The sequence below is a fragment of the Cucurbita pepo genome, chromosome LG04, assembly GCF_002806865.2.
Source record: "Cucurbita pepo subsp. pepo cultivar mu-cu-16 chromosome LG04, ASM280686v2, whole genome shotgun sequence".
NCBI lineage: Eukaryota > Viridiplantae > Streptophyta > Magnoliopsida > Cucurbitales > Cucurbitaceae > Cucurbita > Cucurbita pepo.
The window spans coordinates 11,997,482-12,019,593 of record NC_036641.1 but is presented as its reverse complement, the minus strand read 5'-3'; the positions used below and the strand labels follow the sequence as shown (position 1 = coordinate 12,019,593).

The 22,112-nt window shown below is 37.0% G+C and overlaps 5 protein-coding genes across 6 annotated transcripts in view; 2 read left to right on the top strand and 3 right to left on the bottom strand.

The window, feature by feature from the left end:
• Positions 1-9,092, bottom strand: part of LOC111793327 (transportin MOS14-like) — a 13,343-nt gene extending 4,251 nt beyond the window's left edge. Inside the window, exons 1-15 of the mRNA XM_023675166.1 lie at positions 8,772-9,092; positions 7,589-7,666; positions 7,313-7,375; positions 6,613-6,660; positions 6,380-6,526; positions 5,650-5,781; positions 5,491-5,531; positions 3,401-3,492; positions 2,368-2,495; positions 2,001-2,076; positions 1,781-1,901; positions 1,570-1,669; positions 1,159-1,240; positions 779-861; positions 194-313 (exon numbers count right to left, since the gene is read on the bottom strand). Of these exons, the coding sequence (XP_023530934.1) occupies positions 194-313; positions 779-861; positions 1,159-1,240; positions 1,570-1,669; positions 1,781-1,901; positions 2,001-2,076; positions 2,368-2,495; positions 3,401-3,492; positions 5,491-5,531; positions 5,650-5,781; positions 6,380-6,526; positions 6,613-6,660; positions 7,313-7,375; positions 7,589-7,666; positions 8,772-8,894 (1,434 nt within the window). The 5' untranslated portion in view covers positions 8,895-9,092. The remainder of the gene's footprint in view (positions 1-193; positions 314-778; positions 862-1,158; positions 1,241-1,569; positions 1,670-1,780; positions 1,902-2,000; positions 2,077-2,367; positions 2,496-3,400; positions 3,493-5,490; positions 5,532-5,649; positions 5,782-6,379; positions 6,527-6,612; positions 6,661-7,312; positions 7,376-7,588; positions 7,667-8,771) is intronic.
• An 820-nt stretch (positions 9,093-9,912) lies between these two features.
• Positions 9,913-13,358, top strand: LOC111793990 (5-formyltetrahydrofolate cyclo-ligase, mitochondrial-like). The gene is made up of 8 exons (XM_023676083.1): positions 9,913-10,410; positions 10,540-10,680; positions 11,084-11,239; positions 12,162-12,203; positions 12,304-12,349; positions 12,592-12,662; positions 12,773-12,899; positions 12,990-13,358. Exons 1-8 carry the CDS (start codon positions 9,954-9,956, stop codon positions 13,000-13,002), a joined length of 1,053 nt encoding a protein of 350 aa, XP_023531851.1. The 5' UTR covers positions 9,913-9,953; the 3' UTR covers positions 13,003-13,358.
• Positions 13,271-15,672, top strand: LOC111793991 (germin-like protein subfamily T member 2). 2 transcript variants are annotated; one of them, XM_023676085.1, is made up of 2 exons: positions 13,271-13,344; positions 14,876-15,672. In XM_023676085.1, exons 1-2 carry the CDS (start codon positions 13,339-13,341, stop codon positions 15,437-15,439), a joined length of 570 nt encoding a protein of 189 aa, XP_023531853.1. In that variant the 5' UTR covers positions 13,271-13,338; the 3' UTR covers positions 15,440-15,672. The 2 variants fall into 2 exon arrangements, with proteins under 2 accessions (XP_023531853.1, XP_023531852.1); XM_023676084.1 differs by lacking the exon at positions 13,271-13,344 and having other exon boundaries at positions 13,475-15,672.
• A 157-nt stretch (positions 15,673-15,829) lies between these two features.
• LOC111794094 (transcription factor bHLH79-like) lies at positions 15,830-19,121 on the bottom strand. The gene is made up of 6 exons (XM_023676228.1): positions 18,743-19,121; positions 18,191-18,391; positions 17,951-18,016; positions 16,442-16,510; positions 16,270-16,347; positions 15,830-16,174 (listed from the first exon to the last, which is right to left on the bottom strand). The coding sequence occupies exons 1-6, from the start codon at positions 19,031-19,033 to the stop codon at positions 16,043-16,045; spliced, it is 837 nt and encodes a 278-aa protein (XP_023531996.1). The 5' UTR covers positions 19,034-19,121; the 3' UTR covers positions 15,830-16,042.
• Positions 19,122-21,220: 2,099 nt separating this feature from the next.
• LOC111793810 lies at positions 21,221-22,075 on the bottom strand (the record flags this gene model as incomplete). Its single annotated transcript, XM_023675859.1, is given in 2 exon segments — positions 21,221-21,444; positions 21,561-22,075. Coding segments are annotated over 2 exon segments (555 nt in total). The 3' UTR covers positions 21,221-21,288.
• Positions 22,076-22,112: the final 37 nt, after the last annotated feature.

Genomic DNA, 22,112 nt, shown 5'->3' with positions numbered 1-22,112 from the left:
GGGGGGGGGGGGGGGTGCGAAAGAGTACTGTGGCCTTGCTTGACTAATTGGAGGACAAACAACAGATGTTTGAGAACTTTTCCTTCGTAGAACAAAATGTATGCAGAACTATGTAATAGAAGAGGGTAAACAATGTATGGTAATAAAATTGTCAATCATTGTAGAGGCGGAACAAAATAGGAAGATATTTGACCTGGGGCATTATTTCTGCTTCACCAACTGAAACATAATTTGATATAGCACGGATGCAAAACAAAGAAGCCTCTGCTGGACGCCATTCACTTGGTTCACTGTTTCCACAGCTTGTAACAGCCTATGATAATATTTGAAAATGCATCAACCAAATGCAGAACTCGATCCACTTTGACAGGCAGTAGAAACAAAATTAATTGATGTATGGTTATTTACTTAATAGGCCAATTCTAATTTTTTTTATTCTTCTTCTTTTTTCTTCTTTATATGCGAGTGTTTGACAAGCTTAGGAGCACCTCAACTACTCTCACAAGACAAGTATCTAACTCTACTACTACATTTGATTGCCAAAGAAACTTGTAAGATATTAAATTCTAGGCCGGTGGCCACCATCACTTGAAATAATCCCTGTCGGCTGGTTGGTGGTTTGCAAATTATTTCTTCTTACAACTCATTTTCAGTTGAGACACCTACGAATATAACTACAAAAGGTAGCCAAGGCTAAAAATACAAGTCATACACAACTTTTACATGCTTTATGAGTAATTTATTAAAACGCAGAATAACTTGATTGCAAGAAACACACCTCCACAAGCCTCACGTAAAGAATTTTCAGAGTCATATCACCTCCTAAAACCAATGCTGCATCAATTAAGACATCTGCAACAGCTGGATATATACAAATATTTCATTTTGTTTAGTCACCAGTTTACGGAATTATACATGGAAAATGAACAATGGAAAACTAAGCCACTAGACATAATAAAGAAAGATTTCCTGATACAACTGCGAAGTACATCTACTAAAAGAACGGCACCTTAATAACAGAAATTATATCTCAAAAAAACTAGTAATATTTGATTGAACATATTCAACGAACTAAGCACCTTAATAACAGAAATTATATCTCAAAAAAACTAGTAATATTTGATTGAACATATTCAACGAACTAAGCGATGTTACTACCATATCTAGTCTGCTTGAATTCCTTGAGGTCCTCATAAGAAAGGTCTTGATAGTCATTAGGGTATTGAACTCTGAAACTAACCTGCGAACATAATTTTGCTGGAGAATCAAGATCAAAATTTATGTACGCAGATATATGTCATTCCCTCAGAATAAATCCAACAAGCATATACAGCTATAAATACTAGTTTTCTAGCTACCAACAAATAACGTCAGGAAAAAATGAGGTTCAAGCAGCAATTTTTGGTGGAAAAATACCTGAGTAATAACAATCGTTTATGAGCATATGGTGGTCTTATAGTACACTACAATGAAGGGAATAATATTGAATCGAAAGGAGTACTAAGACTAACAACTTTTCACGTAGAAGTTCTGAATTTGGGTTAAAATTCTGGAAAGTGGAAAACTTACCAAGGATACAAGTGACTCATAGACTGGACAAAATATTTGTAACCTCCTTTTCCTCTCAGCTTCAATGGAAGCGTCGTTGCCAAAAGAAATATATGCATCCCTGGGATATTAAAATTACCGTAAGTAAAATTAACTCCCACACAAAATATGGTTGAAATGTTTGTTGTCTAAAAAACCCATAGTTGATGTCGTAGGGCCCAGAATAAATAACCTTTTGGTCAAGTTCAACTGAAGGCTATGCCAAAAGTTAAAGGTCATGGAGGCAATATCATATTCAGGGTGGGAAGTAACTTCTAGTAGGGCATGCACTATTAACATCGATTCATCAGAACCTAGAAAGTAGATCAACAAATAATAAAAGAAAATTAGGAAAATAATGTTGTGAATGTTTCAGAACAATGAACCCTCAAATAGGTAATAAAATTTATTACCAGTAGCGATCAATTCAACATATGAATCGCCCATGTCAGCAAATAGCCGAGCAATAGCCTTCACATCTTCTTCATCCTGAGTGCAGAAATTAAAATAGGAAGAAGGTGAATGAATAAACCTCATCAACCAGTAGCTATATCATGGTTAGGTAATTAATTTGCACATATGTATGTAACACCCTGCTCCCACAAAGTAAAAAAACAATCACAAAAGGAACGTGCACAAACAAACAAAGCTAATGATAAAAATCATTGGTCTCAACACCATAGCTGTCCTTAGCGGCTTAGCCTTTCAACAAGAAAACATGGCACTCTCTTAAACCAAAGATATAGAACCGAAAGATGGAGAAATCTGTGATAGCAATACCTTTGAAGAATCTCTTAGTTGTGCCTTCAAACTCATTACTTGAGGGACAATTACTTGAATTAAGGGCATGTGTGCTGGGAGACCACTTGAGCTTCCAGCTGCTGAATAGTGTATCAATTCAGAAATAACTGCACAAAGAAAAAAGAAAAAAAATTATAATAACTTCCCAAAGAACCAACGAGAAGTTATTGAGAATACACATCAAATGCTCACTAGTAACCTCGGGGAATGGGACTCCAAATGAACAAACACGTAGAACACATACAAAGAGTCTAAATCAATTATATAGACATATATAAAATATCATAACAACACTAGCCAACACAAGGGAAACATTACATAGCCGGCCAAGAACAAAGAAGACGCACACTTCTTATGGACAGAAAACAAACAAAGAACAAAGTTTTCTTCAGCATCGCTGGCCAAGACACACATGGATGTAAAACAAAATTATCTTTTGATATGGACGTTACTCATTGAATCAAACAAGATATAAAAGGATGACATAAAGAAAGAAAACAAAAATCAATTGAACATTAAAAAATTCCAGTACATCTCAACTGCTATATAAAGGTAAGGGATATATGAATTAACTAAAACGAGCAGACGGGCAGTAGCTTTAAATCACATCCGCAAATGTGACAATGTAGCTCACTAATCTTGTAATACCACTCGTTTGTAGCCATAGAAATTTGCTTTAGTTCCCCACCCCCCAACACCTTTTCATGGTAGCTGTTCATAGTCTACACGGTATCAACTACATTCTCCAAACCGAAAAAAGCATACACCCAGTAAATTAAGGAATGATATACACCAGGCTTACTATTTATTTTTCGTTTATAAGGTAGACACACGTATCTCAATCTATAAATGAGGGGGAAGGGGGACGGGACCAAAAATATTTTACTAAACTGCTTGATTTGTACAACAAAATCAGTTCAGGAAACAGAAAAACAGATTTCAGATGTTGCAATGTCAATTAAGTTTACAACAATGAGCAATGAGAAACTCAAGGCACTATCTAAAGCAATACCATTTACAGATGCCTCTGAGAGAAGTTCAGAATTTAAACTTGCTAAAGCTGTGAGTACTAAAGGATGTGAAGCAAGTATAGATCCTGGAATCCTGAAACCAGAAGCAGTTCAACTAAGCCATTAAATTGTAATGCTTGAATTCCATACATGACTACCACAACAGAAGCAGATTCTGAAATCTGAATGAAAATAATCGCAAACAGAAGCTTTTAATTTTAATTTTCTGATAGGAAACGAAACAAATTTTAGAAGAGGACACTCATCATAAGATCAAAATAATAACAAAAGAACTTAATAAGCTCCAAGTTGAAGCAATAAACTAAAATAGAGCTTAGAGATAAGCTAACTCCCATCGAAGTCTTCAAAATGTCTTATATTCCTTTGAGGTCAAAGTTACTAGCAAGGGGCAAGCACCATATGCTGGAAACCCAATGGCATGACAAAGCGCAGGTGCTTCTCTCAAGTTTAGATGTTAGAATCCAATGCATCTAGGACAACATATCAACATACCTTGAATATGTCCTGGACATATTCCATCATGCAGGAAAAAGAAATGTTCACAATAGAGAAAATTATATTAAAAAAGATGAGGAACTGGGTGGACTTGGATGACCATCTCCAGCTCATGAAGCTACGAAGATTCTAAGACACCTCTTAAGTTTTATTGCCGTAATATATAAAAGGAACATTATAGAAACTCTTCACTATCACTACAAGAAAACCACGGAAACTAAACACTTCTCATGATAAAAACATTCCCCACATCCTCGCTCCTTCCAAGTTTTCCATGAAATAGCTAAGGACTATGCATGGTACTTCAACTCCTCTCAATCCAGATAAATTGCTTCGACTACATCAGTCCAGTGAATTGAGGATTTCATAACAAGAGTAGGGCAATAAAGAGAGATGGTATGCTTAGTTAAACCAAGCAAGGTAGAACTATGTCAATCTTGAATAATTGGAAACATTCCCATCCAGAGAATTGAAAGAGCACTCCATAAATAAATGGACAGCACTCTTGCCACAAGAATTGCACAAATATAATTGTCTGGTTGTAGATGGCAATTAAGACGTCTCTCTTGAACTTTTGCATAAGTGTTAAGTCCCCTTCGCTACTGATCGTCCAGAAAAAACGTTGATTTTCTTCAGGTAGCAGCATCTCCCAATAGCTCTAAAAAGATCCTGTGGTAGACTATGAGCCACACTAAACAGAAGAAAAACGGATTTGCAGGGGAACAAATATATCTGAGCAATCATGGAGACGAAATCTTCTCCTCTAGTGGTCATGAGATGAACACCCTTCGATAAATTTATGACAAACAGTTTTGCAATTCTAATCAGAGAAGTTCCTCAGAAGGTGTCAACGAACCAAAGGTTGTTAATATCCCAGAAATTTCAACCCAATCGTCTTTAGAGCTACAAGATCAAAAAGATTTTGAGTATTTGAGGGAGAATCGGGTGTCACTGTTTTTCTTTTTTTTTTTTTTTTTTCACAAAATCACTAAGCCTCAACCTTTTTCCAGCGGCCTATAGTGCTGCTTTATATTTAATTTTAGAGAAACAACCAATAGGTGATTTAATATGAGATCACTGTACTTGATGCCACAAAGAATTTCCTTCTAATGGGAATCTCCATAACCACTTGAGAAATGAGGCCTTGTTTCTTTTAGCTACGTTACAAAACCACACCACTACATTCAATGGGTTTAGTAACTTGCTCCCAGTTAACTTAGGTCATTTTGTTTCAAAATACAACTAGGTTATTAAAGATTATTCTGTTGATATGCAAATTATTTTTTACAAAAACTTGATACAACTCTGTAACTGATATTTGAGCAAGAAATGAGATTCCTAACCCAATTCCATGTGTAACCCCAGAATCAAAGCGTCAAGACTTTCTGGTTTGCCTTCAATCTTCTTTATGACACTAGAAACTGATCTAAAATATACCCACATCATACTTCAAATACACATGCCCACGTGTACATCAGCACCATATACACATTTAAAAAAGTGAACTTCATTCCTAACTATCTTTTGTGCTATCTAATATATTGTGTAGAAACAGTGACATGAAGAACAGGCATACCCATGCTTTAATCGAAGCCAAGAAGCAAATGCCTCGAGCACCTGAAACATCCATGAAACCCAAGCAAATAAAAAATCGAGGAACTTCTGTTTGAGTAGGAGGACATAATGTCCAAACTTCAGATATAGGACACAATTCTTATGATTAAAAAACTCCCACCTGCTCCTTCAGCTCGTTAATATTCAAACAAGCAGTCAAGATATTAAGGGTAACTTCCATTTGGGATGTGAGTTCCTTTTCAAATTGACGGCGTCTATCCGGGCGAGCTGCGATCTTGTAATTGTATACTTCCTGATTCAGGGGTGCCAAAGAAACACGGCAACATGCCATGAAACAAAAACTAACTGACCATTTTGGGGAATATGATATACACACATAAAAGCACCTAAAAGCCCTTCAAACACTTTAATGTATCTTCAGAGAAAGATATTAGATATTCCGGCTGATGCCCTATTAGCTCAAATTTTCTTACAATATTCTAGCGTATGAAACCATTTGGTAGCAATAAAATAATCTAAAACCACTAATCAATAAAAATAAGGATTTAATTCGCCATACTCTCTATGAAAATTGATAGCCTTTATGCTACTTATACGTGATATCTAAAAGAAAATTTGAACAATCAAAGGATCAGGCATTTCATTCAGTTAGCTTTCACAATTCATGTAATCACTTGCCCCTTGATATAAATATGCAATAATCCAGCAGAAGTTGTATACTTTCATGGCCATTTCAAGCCAAAAAAATTCAAAATGCCTTTTCTTCCAGCAGGGTGAAATATAGTTAACTTTCATGTAGAAAAGAAATGTTTCCAACGTTCGTCATTTTGAGGATAAGATTTAGTATTACTTCTTCCAAATATAAAGAAAAGATAAACACAAGTTCATACCTCAGGCAAAACTGTCAGTAGCTCCAAAAATCCTGGTACATACTCTGGATGTGAGTTCATCTCATTCCTGAGCCAATTGACAATACCACCTTCTCCCCAATCATCAGCAGAAACATGTACTGCTAATGCAGCCACGGCTATGCTAACCTATGAAACAAAAATTTAACCTGAACCCATCCTTCCAATCAGAGGGGAAAATCAATTGATAATATTAACTTTCAGGAAGAAAATACCTGAGTTCGGACTTTAGGTGGGCCCTTGTGAAATTTTCTCAACAAATTCTGCATATGAAATTAATAGATCACAAATATAGTAGGTTACACTGCATGTTCTAAACAAAAAGCTAAGAAAACTCAAATCTCATTTGACCTTTAATGCCAAAGGGTTATTACTTTCTGCAGGCCCACACCAAAAGGGAAAAAAAAAAATTCTTACTATTCGTATCGATGAGGGTCCAAGCCAAAAATGTTACATTGCTAACTTATTTCTAAGAAACGAATTTTACTGTCAACTCACAGAAGTGAAAGGATGTGACTTCCTCCCAAATCCACGTCAAGGAATTATAAGAACACTCCAGGGGGAAACTACACGAATAATAATGTCATATATTTCCCATAACTTCCTATTTATTCAGGGAAATCTTCCTTTTTCTCAGCCCAGATCTCCCACAAGGAGATTTTAACAGTAATAAGATGGAGAACGAAATTAGAAGTCAAAAAATTATTTGGTGCCATGATAAATCTCTGTAATTCCAATAGATGTATAATCAGATGTTCGCCAAGAACTAAAAATTTCATATCTAACAGAAAGCAAAGCCACACCTTGAAAAATATTACAGCATTGCACTATATATTTGCAAATTGTTTTTTACAAAAAAATTCTGTGGGGTTGATTAAGAGCTTAGCTACTTAAAATTTATAATGCCATTCTTACATTCAATGAGTCACGCAAGGACCGAAAAGCTTCTGAAGGAAGTTCTTCAAAATCTCTCTGTACCTGGATTAGATAAATAGTGGACTAAAACTCAGAAAAAAATCAACCATTATATGCTGGGAAAAAAATCAAACATTATTTGCTGAAACCAACTTTACTTCTTTTTTTTTTTTTTTTTGGGATAATGATGAACAAAGAACTTTACTTCATTACTGAAGAACTCATACATAACTTCAAATAACAAATATTCAATAACGACAGATCAAAGAAAGATACCTTGCTTCTAAGTGTTTGAGAGCAAAAGATCAAAGTTTCCAAATTGCTGGTGGGTTCGTGAAGCAAATTATCAGCAACCTAAAAGAATAAAGACCCTTAACTTTTCTAAATAAATATATGAATAATATTCACAAGGCTGCTGCAAAGGACAGCAAATGCTCACATAGAATGAAGAGTACTTAAAAGCTATGGATATATTCAGGCCAGAACTCCAGTACGACGATTAGAGAATATTCAGATGAATGTTGTATTGAATCTAACTGTATCAAATTTGAGGTGAAAGGCACCTAACATAAGTTTGAAGTATTGGAGGATACATAAATGAATATCTATGTCTGTCAAACATGATTCCATTAAAATGCTGAAATTGAAGAACATTTTGCTTTCAACTGTTACAGCTTACAAGCACATCTCTTCGACGTCTTTAAAAGCAAATGTGAATCTAAAATGCACCCTTTACGAGTCAAAGTTAATGGATCTACACTTGAATTGAAACCCTACCCAACTATGAACCTGTTCAAATCTAATCTAATTTACTCCTGGAATTGGTCCACGCAACAATTTTGAAGCTTACTGAAAGCAAACAGCAACTGAAGTCTTTCCTACCTCTATCCTCGATAATGTAGGCAGAGACAATAACTTGAATTGGATGCTTGGAAATTATAATTGTTTAACATGTGCTTGTTGCATAAGCTCCAGCAATTGAAATTATAGTGTCCCCAATAGTATTTCAATGAATTCATTCGAAAAGTTTTTTTCATCCCATCTCCAAGCGTGAAATCCGTTCTTTTTAAATGATTTATAATTCCCTTTTCAGAAATCGATCAAAATCTGTATGTGAAACTATCATATACCATATGACAATGGGAGGGGGAAAAGTCCCATTCTTAGGTTTGATGGTGTTATATTTTCCAACATTCTCCCACGGCCGAATCGAGTCTAGCAGAAAAGAGTAAAGAATCTCATAAACAGAACTCACTCCCTGACGCATATGAAGAATTGTTCGGTAACTAGAACTCGCCAAACTCCACTTGTTGATTAAAATTAAGCAAGATACAGACAAAAGAACACCAAACCAATAATCAAAGTTGCAAATCACAAAGTCCCCTCAACCACTTTTCCCAATCAAGCAAGTGAAATCTATCTAATACCCAAAAAGCGAGGAAGTGACAGAAACCAATACCTGCCAGGCATCGAGAGTGCGCTGGAAGTCTTGAAGCCATCGATCGGCCTGCATACGGAAGGCATCGTCGGGGTGATGGTACAGTGCGTTTAGGGCTTCTTTTACTGTATTCTGAAGCTCCATGCTTGACCCAGAAACCAGTCGAAATCGCAGCTCGAGCTCTTCGAGGAATTTGGCTGTTAATCGTCTTCGTCTCTGTTTGTGTTTGTTTTCGTTTGCTCTCTCTTCTTCCTTCTTTTGGACACAGACTTTTGTGTTCTTTTTTTGGCGCCCGCTGTGGAACTCTACTGAGGAGAGAGGATGGGGATTGGGTACCTGGAAAGGGCCCTTTCGGTTCGATCAGTCTCGGGGTTGAAGGCACAATCTCAGCCGTCCAATCTTTTGTTTGACTTTTAGTCAATGGCTCCACCATTACGTACACGACGAATTCCGTAGAGGATCCCCTCCACGTGGCATCTGACTGGATGAGTTCGTGCGTCGGGACCCACCGTCTTGGAGTTTGATATTGCAACCTCATTTGAATTTATTTACTGCCAAGTTTTAAATCTTTTAAAAAATATCTCATCTTCTTTTTCTTTTTCTAAATTAATAAAATTATTATTTTTTTCTTTTTTAAGGTTTAAATTTTTAACTTTTAAAAGTTTGTGAACTTAAAAAAAAAATCTAAAAGATTCAAAAGTTTCATAATATCTTAAATATTTTCAAAATTTTCAAAATTAAAATATACATTTGAAGGTATTATCCGAACATTTTGAAAGTTAAATGATATTTTTATTTTTAAATAAAATAATGTGATATAAGTTTATTTATTTCTTTATTTCTTTATTTATAATTTAACAATATTATTGAAATTGAAAGTTTATGAATAAAACTACGATGAGATTATATTATGAATATTTTTATAATTGGGCCCAAACGATGTCGACGAATAAGGGAAGTTTGTTGGGAGTCGTATAGATGATGTTATTTTCGTAAAAGATATCTACCCAAGATGAAAAAATATAAATAAATAAATAATATTAAAAGAATATTTACTACCAACTTTATGAGGAGAATATAACTTTTATTTAGAGAATCTGAATTATAGTTTATTACAAGCTTTTAAATCATACATAAAAAGGATAATAATCTCAACCTTACACACTCTTTCTATAATTTTGGAAGCATATTGTTGTTGTTTAAATGTTTTGGGATTGGGAGGGTCGGAGTTGGAGAATTTTGGCTTTGATGAGTAAATCTGGGCTCCTACAAGGAAAACCAACAAATTTACTTGTGAATGGATGTCAAAATTCGGCTGCGTTTGGATTGATGAATCATCGAAGTCCAGCCGGAGTGGACGTGGGTCGAAGCCCAAAAGCCAGAAGGTGGGCAATTTCTGAAGCCCCAATGATCCGAAACTATAAAGTATTGCCAAGCGCGGCCAATTTGTTGTTTAATCGCCTCGCGCTTTCACCTTTCCAACAAACACTTCTTCCATTATCGTGTCGCTCATCTGGGTCCCCGAAAATGGCGAGTAACGAGAGCATCAAATCGGGAAATGAAGAACAATTGAAGCCCATATTTGAGAAGAAACGGGTTCTTCGATCCAGCGTTCGAAAAGCACTCAAAGCCATGGACCCTTCCCTCAGATCCCATGAAGGTACTGATTGCTTGCTTATCTTCAACGATTTACTTCGCTCTTCTGAAAATATTAATCGGATTCATAGAACAATTGATTGTGTGTCGTCTTCTGATGTTGATGAATCGCCGCTTTCTACTTGTTACTCAGACAATGCAATTCAGAGTATCGTTTTGGAGGCCCCGTGGTTTAAATCTAGTCAGAGATTATGTGCTTATGTGAGTTGCAGTGCCTTAAGAGAAGTTGATACGTCGAGACTGTTATCAGAGACTTTGCAACACCCACCAAAAGGTGTGTTCTTAAACTCATTACCCACGTACTGCTCCATTCTTATGAGATATCTAAAGTTTCATGGATCGGTTTGGCAACATTTAATAAAGCCAGTAAAGCTCAATGGAAGTTTTTATATTTGAAGTTTTAATGTTAAATAAAAGAAACAAAATTAGTTACCTAGTTAACCAATTAGATTAGGAGAAATTGATCGTTATACTATGAACTGGTTCAAAACAGAGTATTTGATATGGTGGATCTGCATGCATAGCATAGTATGGAAGTGTTGTTACTCGTGATATTAAACTATTATTGAGTTATTTCTTGATCTTGATGTTGGTTTCATGATAGGAGGTTATGTTTTTGTAGCTAGCATGCTTTTATGCAGCTTTGTGAATGTTTTCATGTTTCTTTTTATCTAAAGATGGTTATCCGAAGAAGATTTATGTCCCGCGTGTGGAGGACAAGAATAGTCATATGCGGATGTTCAATATTTCACGTATGGATGATCTTATTGCAAATTCAATGAATATCTTAGAACCAGCTCCAGTGGATGGTGATGGAAATCAACGTGAAGATGGTAACTAGATACTTCACCCCTTCTCTCTTCTTTCATTTTCTATTATCAGTCAGCTCAATGATTGTACTTGTGGTTTCAATGGTTAATCTATTATCTACTATATATTGCACTGGGATAATGATATACTTATTATGTATAGCACTCATAGAATAAATTCTTAAAATTGAACCAATAGAAACTTAAATTCTTAACTAATGCTAGGATGGCTTTGCAAATAACTTTAGACAATTGTTCCTCTACCATCGGGGACCGAAATATTTTTTGTTTATCACCAGCAAAAAGGCAGGCCATTCCTCATTGTCTTGGATGGTCAATAGATCTATTAATTCTTCAACGAAAGCCAGAAATGAACTTTTGGTGTTTTGCATTTTGAAAGACTCCATATACCGGCATCCCCTAAAGACTTGTCTCCATTTCCGCAACCTACCACTAGTGCTTTCCTGGATTTTCTATTCTCTTAGTGTTTTTTTATACCAAAAATCCTCAACTTATTTTGTTAAATTCCTTTTACAGCCTTGTTAAGTTTTCATGGAATACATTATTTTACTGATACCAAATAAACCATGTATGTTTTAAGAGAGAAAATAACTGGTCTGACATACATGTTTGCTCAAATAAGGAAGGCGTACATCATTCTCGACCTTTCAACTGAGTGGTACCATTAATTTTATCTTTGATATACATGCTAATAGCGGTAGCAAATGTAAATTTTTATGGTGTTTTCCCTCCACTTAGCCACTAGTCTGCTTTGGCATATATTATAACAGAACACATATGGTGATAATTGATATTAATCAAACATCATTGTTGTCCATATGATCTCCTTTTTCTTCTTTTTGTTTGTTCTCAACGAAGAAATGATTTGACATAATCCATCTCTGCATCTTGAATGTATCACCGCTGATATATTGATGTTTTGCAGTTATGCAGACAAAAGACCCCATCGATTTACTCCTCTTACCAGGTGAGATATTCATATCTATTTTCTATTGTTTACAGTTTATTTATAGGTTAGAAGGCAACATGATATCACTTTTTAATATGTCGATGATGATTGTTGCCAGGACTCGCATTTGATAAATCAGGAAGACGACTAGGCCGAGGGGGAGGGTATGGATTTGCATTTAACCTTTTTGAGGTTTCTTTCTTCTGGTGTTATTAATGAACTTTTAGCTCATTTGGAGCTGATTTGTGAAGTTAAAGCTAGATACGTAACCCCCTAATTATGATAGTAAATCACTCCCCTATGTATTTTTTTCTTTGCTTGTTTAGATTTTTGCCCATATTCAATCTGTATGATCTTCTACATCCTATTGCAAATGAATCTTATCCTATAATTGTTATGAAAACAGTTATTATGATACCTTCCTAAAGAACTACCAAGAGCTTGCGAAGGCACGGAATTGGAAGCAGCCCCTCCTTGGTATGTGTGTAAGCTTTCTACTTTGTTGTAGAACCTCCCTTTAGTTTCCATTTTCAGCTCACCCTGTTTCCCCTGCATCTTCACTTAACTCAATTGGCATGATTTTGCAGTTGCACTGTCCTATTCAGTACAGATAATGGATGAAGGAATTATACCACTCACTCCAAATGATGTCTTAGTCGATGCTCTTGTAACACCATCTGGTGTGATTCCCATCAGCCCAGCTGGATTGGACAAGTAATTTCTTTCATCTGAGAAATCTAAGAATCGTTTGCCATTCCAATTTTTTCTCTGGTTTCTTACTTCCTACTTGTCATGTCTTCGCAGGATGAAGGTATGATACTGGACTCGAAGAGAATCAACCTCTAATGATGCCATCTTTGACAATCTGGAGCTTGGAATTTTTAAAGCTGTTAAATTATATGTACGACTATTTCAGATAGGCCCATCACGCGGAAGTTATGATTAGCCATTGGAAGAGTAGCTTCCAAATGCGGTATTACTCTGAATAACATGTAATTTTGTTATTTGTATAAGCATGCTTTAGGCAGCATCGAGAAAACCATGGCATATTATTGACAAAAGAAACCCTTTTTTGGTTGTTTTCAAACAAACAGTTGACATTCTGCAAACACTTTCATCATCTGGAATAGAAGGTGTTGCTTGTTATCAGGAAATGAAGGTGCACTTTCTCCTAAGACTCGGTCATTTGAAATAGACATGCCTTTATTGTTTGAACTTCTTCATATTGACTTTAGCCTTAAAGTAAGTACTGCGCTTCACTATCAGCCCGTCAGTTCTTAGCCATTTCCCTGTCTGTTGTTAATAGAGTTAGAATATTGACTTGAGTGTAAGGACTTTTAGGAGGGGTGTTTTGGATCATTTGTGTAATTCTAGAGTAAAAAGGAGCCCATGTTTGATAGTTAGTGAGTAGATTTACTTAGTTCAGAGTATGAATGCGTTGATTTCATGTTACACAGTAAGCTTTCATGGCCTTTATAGCTTGAGCCACCTACCGAATACGAGTAGAAGCCTAATCTTTATAACGTATTCTCTGGTACAATCTGAATACATTGTTTTAGAACTCAGAACTTTTCACCTTTAGACTTGGTTATTTGTTAGACATGGTTATTTTAATACTCATTTAAAAAGCGTATTTGTTTGTTTTGAATTCCTTTTCGAGATTTACACTCACAATATTTTTTGTTTGGTAAGGTTTTACTTTCGAAGAAAACAATTTTTAAATCTTAACCATTTTTTAAGTCAGAAAGACTATTTCTTACCACTTGATCATTTCATTAATTTGACTTGTAATTCTATTATATTTTTAAAGAGAGATTTAATCACACGCATCTTACATGGTCAATAATTATTTGTTGTGCATCTTTCAAAGGAAGATAATTAAATATGTCTAGTGAACAAATGTTAACTATTATTACGTTCTTTGAGTGATTGTTTATAGGTTTGTCATGATTATTTTATAAAGCTTTACCCCATACTATTGATTTTTTCCAACTCGTGAACCAATTGGCTTTGAACCTTGATAGTAACACTCGTGAAATTTAATCACGTTGACCTGGCTCCTGGGGATTCTTCCTGTGATATTGCTTATTAAAATCAGCTCTTTCTTTGTAATCGCTTATGTCAAGCTAATGGCCATGTTCTGTCATTAAAGAGAGGTTGGGCTGTTGCAATAAAAAAAGGGTTAGGGAAGAAAATTGGTGTCCTTTTTAGGGAAAAACTTGGACAAGGAGGAGTAAAAAAGTTAGGATGTTACCAGGTCAATGCTGAATATGAGACTGAATCAAATCCCAACGCCTATTTCTTTATCCTTGTCCAAACCCAACTAACACTATGGATTTTTCTGGATTAAGACTCTGTTAATCTTAGTTTTAAGCTTTTATTATTTGTAAGGTCAGCTTGGAAGGCTCCCCAACAGATTATGTCCATATCATTATAATTTTTCCATTGACATATTGCTTGAGAAAGAAGAGTTGAAGGAGACAGGTAATCCAGGAAAAGTATTTAAGAGGTCTCTGTAACGCTCTTAAACTATCTCCATTAGCAAGCTTGAGCTAATTCTCTTTCTGGGACTAAACTGCTTGGCCACCATGATTGCTTTGACAAGCTCACCTTTGAACATGCTTGGTTGCTTCATTATATTGTTGCTTCTTCCTTATCACTCTTTGTCAGCTGATCCTGATCCGTTGCAGGACTTCTGTGTTGCTGATTTAAATGCTACTGTATCTCTTAATGGCTTCCCTTGCAAGCCAGTTGCAGAAGTTACTTCAGATGATTTCTTCTTTGATGGATTGAGCAAAGAGGGCAACACAGACAATCCTTTCGGTTTTGCTGTTGCACAAGGAAATGTTCTTTCATTTCCAGGACTCAATACGCTTGGGATATCCATGAACCGTGTCGACCTTGCTCCTGGAGGAATAAATGCACCTCACTCGCACCCTCGTGCCACTGAAAGCATTGTCGTTATTAAAGGGAAGGTTCTTGTTGGGTTTGTGTCAACAAGTAATGTGTACTTTTACAAGGTTTTGACTGTAGGGCAGATGTTTGTCATTCCCAGAGGACTTATTCATTTCCAGTATAATGTTGGACATAGCAAAGCAATTCTGCTCACAGCTTTCAACAGTCAGTTGCCCGGGGCTGTGATCGTCTCTCGAACTTTATTCGCTTCAAATCCTCCAATTCCCAATCAAATTCTGACCAAGACCTTCCGAGTCGATGATGATGTTATCAACAGCATAAAGTCCAAGTTTGCTTAGTTTCATTCTCAATTTGCCCACTTATCTACTGGTTGCGTTCTTTTCTTCCTTGCCATTAGTAATCTCAGTCACATTCCTATATAGTGAATGACCTTTACTGCTTAGAAGGCAGTCATGTAATAATAATTTATGTAGTTTATTTGTTACTGATACTTTCCCTTCCTTCTGTCCCATAAAGTGTCGAAGGTGATATAACAATGTGTATCATATCATTACACTTCAAATAATCAGAAAGAACACAGCCTTAGATTCATCAAGTCCATTCATGGAAGCAGCAAACTTCGTAGTTTGATTACTCGAAAACCACTCTGATCATAGCGTTACGGTTAATCAGAACTTCCTAATTTATAATTTTTTAAACGATCTGTAAAGTAATGCCCCCAGAAAAAAGGAACTCTGAATTTGAAGAAGTAAAGGAAGCTTAGAATGATGAGTTCAAATTACTACTCAGTAAGATACAAATTTGGAAGTAGGTTCAGTTTCTGCAGAGAATACAAGTATTTGATACCAAATGATCAAACATATATAATAGACCTACTGTGAACTAAATGAGGAAGCCAAAATAATTTTGACCTTTGGTTATAAGAAGATGCCTATTAAGTTCTAAGATGTTCTTTCAAAACTTCCACCGATCTGCATATGCAACCATTCAGGTTGTGCACCTTGGCTATATTCTCTTGCTGTTTGTGAACCATATAATATTCCAGCTGCTGCATCATATGGTTGATTAACAATCTGAAATGTCAGATGAGATAGTTAGCATATGCGAATCTCCCTTCTTTTTTTTCCCCCTCGTTAGAGAGTTTCAGTGGTCTTTGAATATTACTTACATTTTTTGCGGTAAAAACCTCTATGCCAGGGCTTATGTTCATCCTGGAATTCACAGTTTCAAGCTTCATGGAGAGGAACTACAAGTTTGAGCAAAATATCCAAAGTTCAGATTGAATCAGATTTTTTTTTTTTTTTAAACAACATGCTTAACCAATCGATTAGAATAAGTACCTCGACCTGACGTTGCAATGATTGGATATAATTTATTATCTCATCAAGGACAAGTGCTTTTCCAATGACCTAATACATGCATATGCAAGGGAAATACAAATGAAAAGTTATAATTTGAACTTGATTTTCAAAAGGATTGCAACCAAACTCAAGATTCATATATCCAACTCTAAGAACTAGAAAGAAAACAGAAAATTTCACCACCTTAATTAACTTTGCCCTTTTTCATGGAGTAAGATTAATGAAACTTCATAGATTAGAGCTTTGTTCTAGTGTTATTCTCTTGATCTTCACAGACCACTCCAATTGAAAACTCTCTCCAAGTTTTCCTTTCTCCATATCTATTCATCTCGGTGGCTTTCTTTATCTCATGCTGTTGTTCTCATTTCTTTCCTTCTCTTGAATTCCCAACCTCTCTGTTTTCTTCTCTTCTTACAGAGTTTCTCTCTCGGACTTCACAGTTATAGAAAGAACCAAGGATGTAACGTATTTGAAGGAAAGCTAGTTGATATAATGGAAAGGGCCATGTTGCAACTATAGTTCATGTTTGGGAGTAAAATTGACCAATCCCTTCACTCTGTCTTCTACATCTCAGATCTATTAAATTAAGCAATTTTTTACCCTTTTCTGTTTAAGAGCTGGACACTGAGAGAGAACCTGAAAAGAGAAGAGACAGAGAAGTCCTCTTCTCACACAAGCTCCTCTGTGACAGTACTAAGAGGAGTTATGTTGGGAATATAAGTAGGTTATTAGTAAGGATATAGTGGCAATTAGTTAGGGGTGCATTGATTATATAAAGCGTATTAGGGACCTTAGAGGGGTGGATTTTTGTGAGATCCCACCTCGGTTAGAGAGGGGAACGAAACATTCCTTAGAAGGGTGTGGAAACCTCTCCTTCGTAGACGCATTTCAAGAACCTTGAGGGGAAACCCGAAAGAAAGAGCCCAAAGAGGACAGTATTTGCTAGCGGTGGGCTATAAATGGCAGAGCCAGTTACCGGGCGGTGTGCCAGCGAGGATGCTGGCCCCCACGGGAGGTGGATTGTGAGATCCGGAGAGGGGAACGAAGCATTCCTTATAAGGGTATGAAAACCTCTCCATAGTAGACGCGTTTTAAAATCCTTGAGGGAAAGCTCGAAAGGAAAAGCTTAAAAGACAATATCCACTAGAGGTGGGTTTGGGCTGTTACCATTTTTTTTTAGTGGAAGACTTAATGGGATTTGGGAGAGCGATAACCCTCACGAAAGGCTATTGTTATATTGTAGTTTCTATATATTAGTTTCTTGTGTTTTTATGTGTTTTTGGTACCTAACATCCACCAACACCAATAATCTTCCAGGTGTTAAACAGTCAAAGTAGCAATAACTACATTGCAGTAATACGTTTGGCTTTAAAATTGACCAAAGTGAAAAGTTTGAAAATCAAATTGTACCTACTCTTACAGTACAGGGTTGTTTTTACAATTTCAGCCGAATCATTGCTTGCAGACAATATAAGAGATAAAGCGTACCTTGTTACAACCTGGAACTAAGTCCTGCAACATTTTCATTCTCTCACTGATCTTCTCTCTTCTTGCCTGCACAAACGGGATAGTAAGACAAACAGGAAGAAATTTGGGCGAAAGGGAAAATGGATAGATAAGCTTTCCAAATATCCACCAGAAACTTGAAGCTGCTAGTCAGACTGCTAATAACTGTCTGATAAATGATTGAGATATTCAAATCCCCAATAACTGAGAAAAGTACATTACTCTTTCTGCTAAACTATGGCTATCAGTAGCTTGGCCCCTTCTCGCTCTCACATGGATGTAATCTTTTGGTGGTTCAGAAGGTTTCGGGCTTTGCTCAGCCGCCTTCTTACCATCTCCTGAGTTAGATTCCACTTCAGCTTTTATATCACCATTTTCATCCCTGGATTCCACTACTTTCATCCGTTTACCCTTTGACTTATTCTGTAGGAAATTGAAAGTACAGAAATCACGAAAAAGTGTCTTAATGTAGTTAGCCAGAGTCAAAATATATGGTCAGCCGTCCAAGATTTAGATATCTACATGCATCACTGGGCAAGTTTCTTGATAATCTTTGCACAGAGCAACAATAGGAATGGTTTATAAAGATTATGAGTTGTTTCCTATTCCTTGGAACCTCCTCCCCTTCAAAATAGGAAAGGAAATGAGTTTCACCTTTCAAAGGTGAAAATACACTGTACAAATTTGAGTGATGTCATTTTTCCCCAAGGAGACCAAAACTGAGTCAACGTAGCCAGATTGGGAGCCAAGAAGTACAGAAATCAAAGCACTAACCAATTGATTCGCACTACTAGTGGAAACCATTCTGGAAGATTCATCCTCGGAGCTCACATCCTTCCTCTTCCTCCCACCGCCACTCTGCTCCGTCACTGTGGATTCCTCCATTGATCCATCGCGATTCGTGGAGCTCTCTGGGAAGCCACCAAGAATCTGACCCAAATTAGCCATTCGAAGTCCCAATGTGCTCCCACCCTGCTCCCCTCCGAAAGGCCAAATCGCGGCCAAGCTGTAAGCAGAAGGATTGGCAGCGGAGAAGGAAGATTCATTGACGAGTGGAGGATCCATTTCCAGCGACCCGAATAACCCACCGGCAGGAAATTGGGAAAATCCGATGTCAATGTGGAACCCCAGACAAAGGAAGCGAAGAGCTTTAGGCTATGTATTCCGAGTTACCGAATTTGAGTGGAGTGTAGGTGGCGGAGAGCTTATTTATGGAGCAGTTTGTGGTCACCCACATCATTGGCCTCACCGGTAACAATCAAGACCGAGCCGTCAATATTTAGGTTTGGCTAGTTAATTCTGATATTTTCATTACTTTTTAATTTTTTTTTTTTTTAATTTTTTTAATTTTTTTACAAATTAAAGAATATAACGCATGAGATTCCGTTGAGTTGAAGTCATTTCAAGAGTCGATTTTCAAAATAGTGATCTATCTTTAATCTAATTAATAAATAAGATAGGTCGAGACAGGTGGGCCAAACTTTGATTTTGGGTTGAGCTTGGATCGAGTTTAGGTTAATATTGAAATTGTAATATGTGACTTATTTGAATGAGTGTTGCAAGGACAAGACGTCTGTCCTCCTTATAAACGTGTCGAGGTAGCTTTCAAGGTCGAGAAATATCGATAAATTGCCTAACTATATCTGAAATGAAATTGGAGGGTGCAAAGTTAGGAGGGAAGGGGCACTGTCAAAGCCTAACTTGGTTGGCACAAAAATGAGCATTGAGGCACACTAAGTAATTGATACTCATAAAGGGTCTTTTCATCTTTCCTTACTTGGTTTCTTACCCCACTTCCCTTTTTCAGCTTCATTGCCCTCTCTTTTCCTCTTGAGGGTGACCACTCTCTCTCTTTTTCTTTCTATAACCTTATATTTTACGGTTTTAAAACTCGTCCTCCTACTTTATCGGTAAAATTTTCCTATAAATTTAGATTGCTAGGTTTAATAAATATAACAAAGATAAATCGATCCAAATCATCGTTCTTTGATCAAACATACTAGTATGAGACCTGTTTGTTGCCAAAATTTTGTTTGAAGAGGGGAAGACGTGACCTTTAGAACAAAAGAGATTCGCACGAACAGTGTAGTGCTTGCACTTGCCATACTAGCTCTAATGCTTAAGTTTTTTATGAATGAAGAAGGACTTATTGCTTTTATCATATGAATTAGGAGTTTTTGTCAATTTCTTATCGAATTAGGTCAAAAGAGGAATGGATCGAGCCAAACTAAGATCACGTAAGCTAGGATTGCGTGTGACATGTGCCCTCTTCAAGTTCGGTCTTGACCTTTTTGGGAGGTCGTCCACAAGGTCAGCCCTCATCCTCTTACCAAGGCTCACCAATGGACGTCAACCCAATTTCTTGTTTTTCTATTATTTCAAATTAAGTCTTTTCTTCGTAAAGTTTTTGTACCAATGGAGACGATAATCAGTGTTAGATTCATCTCCACAAATTTTTTTTTTACTATCATTGTAATTTTATCAAAATTCACTAACATAGCTTTTAAGTTAATTTTTAGGTAAAAGTTGTGAAATAAAGGTAAGATGATATCATTCCAAATGGAACAAGATAATAATAATGTACTTTAAATTTTAGACCAAAGTCAGAAAGTTGGTTTTGCACTTGTTTTCCATTTAGAAACTTCCAATTTCATGTAACAAAAAATGCAAGCTTTTGATTGGTTAGTTATCTTTCTCCATCAAACCTAAGTTAAGTTGTCTGCTACTTCTCACTCCAAGCACCAACCAGGTTATCTGGGCCGGGTTGAAACATCCAGGCCCAAAACCACAGTAGTTGGGCCCACCTTGATATTGGAATTGGGCTGAAGTTCAGTAGTAACTGTACGGCCTCAGGCCCAGCCCAATTGCACAGATTAAGGAGGCATAGTAAGATAGGGGAGAATAGTTAGAGGGTACCGTAGAGACCAGCTCTGGGAATAGGCACTGTCAAAACTCATTGAGTAGGGTCACTGTCTTCTTTGTTGGTATCCATTTTGTTTGGGCTGAGCTATAATGTGCACATCCTTGTGTCGCAGAGGATATAAATCCAAACCCCAAAAGTGAACGATGTGGGTCATCGCCTCTGCAATCATTATCATCTGGAAATGCAGTTAACCCCCTGTAGATGACCGTTCTCACGGGGATAGGACCCGCGGGGAAGCCATGAACTTCCATTCCCAGTTGGCTTCTGAACAGATATGGAGGTTTCAGACCCACACGAGCTCTCGATTATGAACATCAATGGCGAAATTGTAACTAAACAAAAGAAGATAATATGAAGATTGTTGGAACAAAGCGTGGTCAGTGATTCAGTATTATTTCTAATTGGCTCTTAGTACAGTGGTTTTGAAGAGCAGAATGTAAAGCTTTTGAGCCAGGGAAAAATACAGGAATCCACCCACTGAATGTGTCACAAATGATCCAAAACTCTTCCCCACAATACAGTGCCATGCCGGCCCGTATGCCCCATCGAATTCCTGCAGAAACCAGCCAACCCAAATCACCATTTTGAACTAACAAACAAACCCATGATCCAATTCAGAGAAACAAAGAACAGAAGTTTAGAGTGATAAACTAATCCATTTCTATCTACCTGTTTGAGACTCAACGCCAGCGATTTGGAAGTGAAGTTTTGCATACTGTCGTGGGCCTTTCTAGCGCAATCGACGGCGTGGATCTGCATAAATGGCGGCATATCGGCGGAAACCACTTTGACCCCATTGTTGGCGAACAACTCTGCTAGCTGAATCTGAGAGCCACAGATTGATTTTCTTCTTCCACTCCGTGAAGAAGACAGAGAAACAGAGAGCCTGTGAGTGAGATGTTGGTGGTCTACTAGGAGCTGTTTCATTTCCCTTTCTTTGGTGGTGATACAGTTGATCATGCGTTCGAATTTCTCTTCAGAATCATTGAATTTCTCAGTGGTGGAGGGCTGGCGAGGGGTTTCGTTGGGTTTTTTGGCTAGTTTATGGACTGTTCTGGGGCCGACCATTTTGGGGTTGGAGTGAAGAGAAACAGGAACGACTTTTGGAGAAGGTGGGTGTGATTTTGACAAGTTGTCTGAGTCGGATAAAGGGGTTGTGGGATCTAGTTTTGGTGATGTTGGGTGTGGAGAGACAGCGGTGGCGGCGGCGGGGGTGGTGGG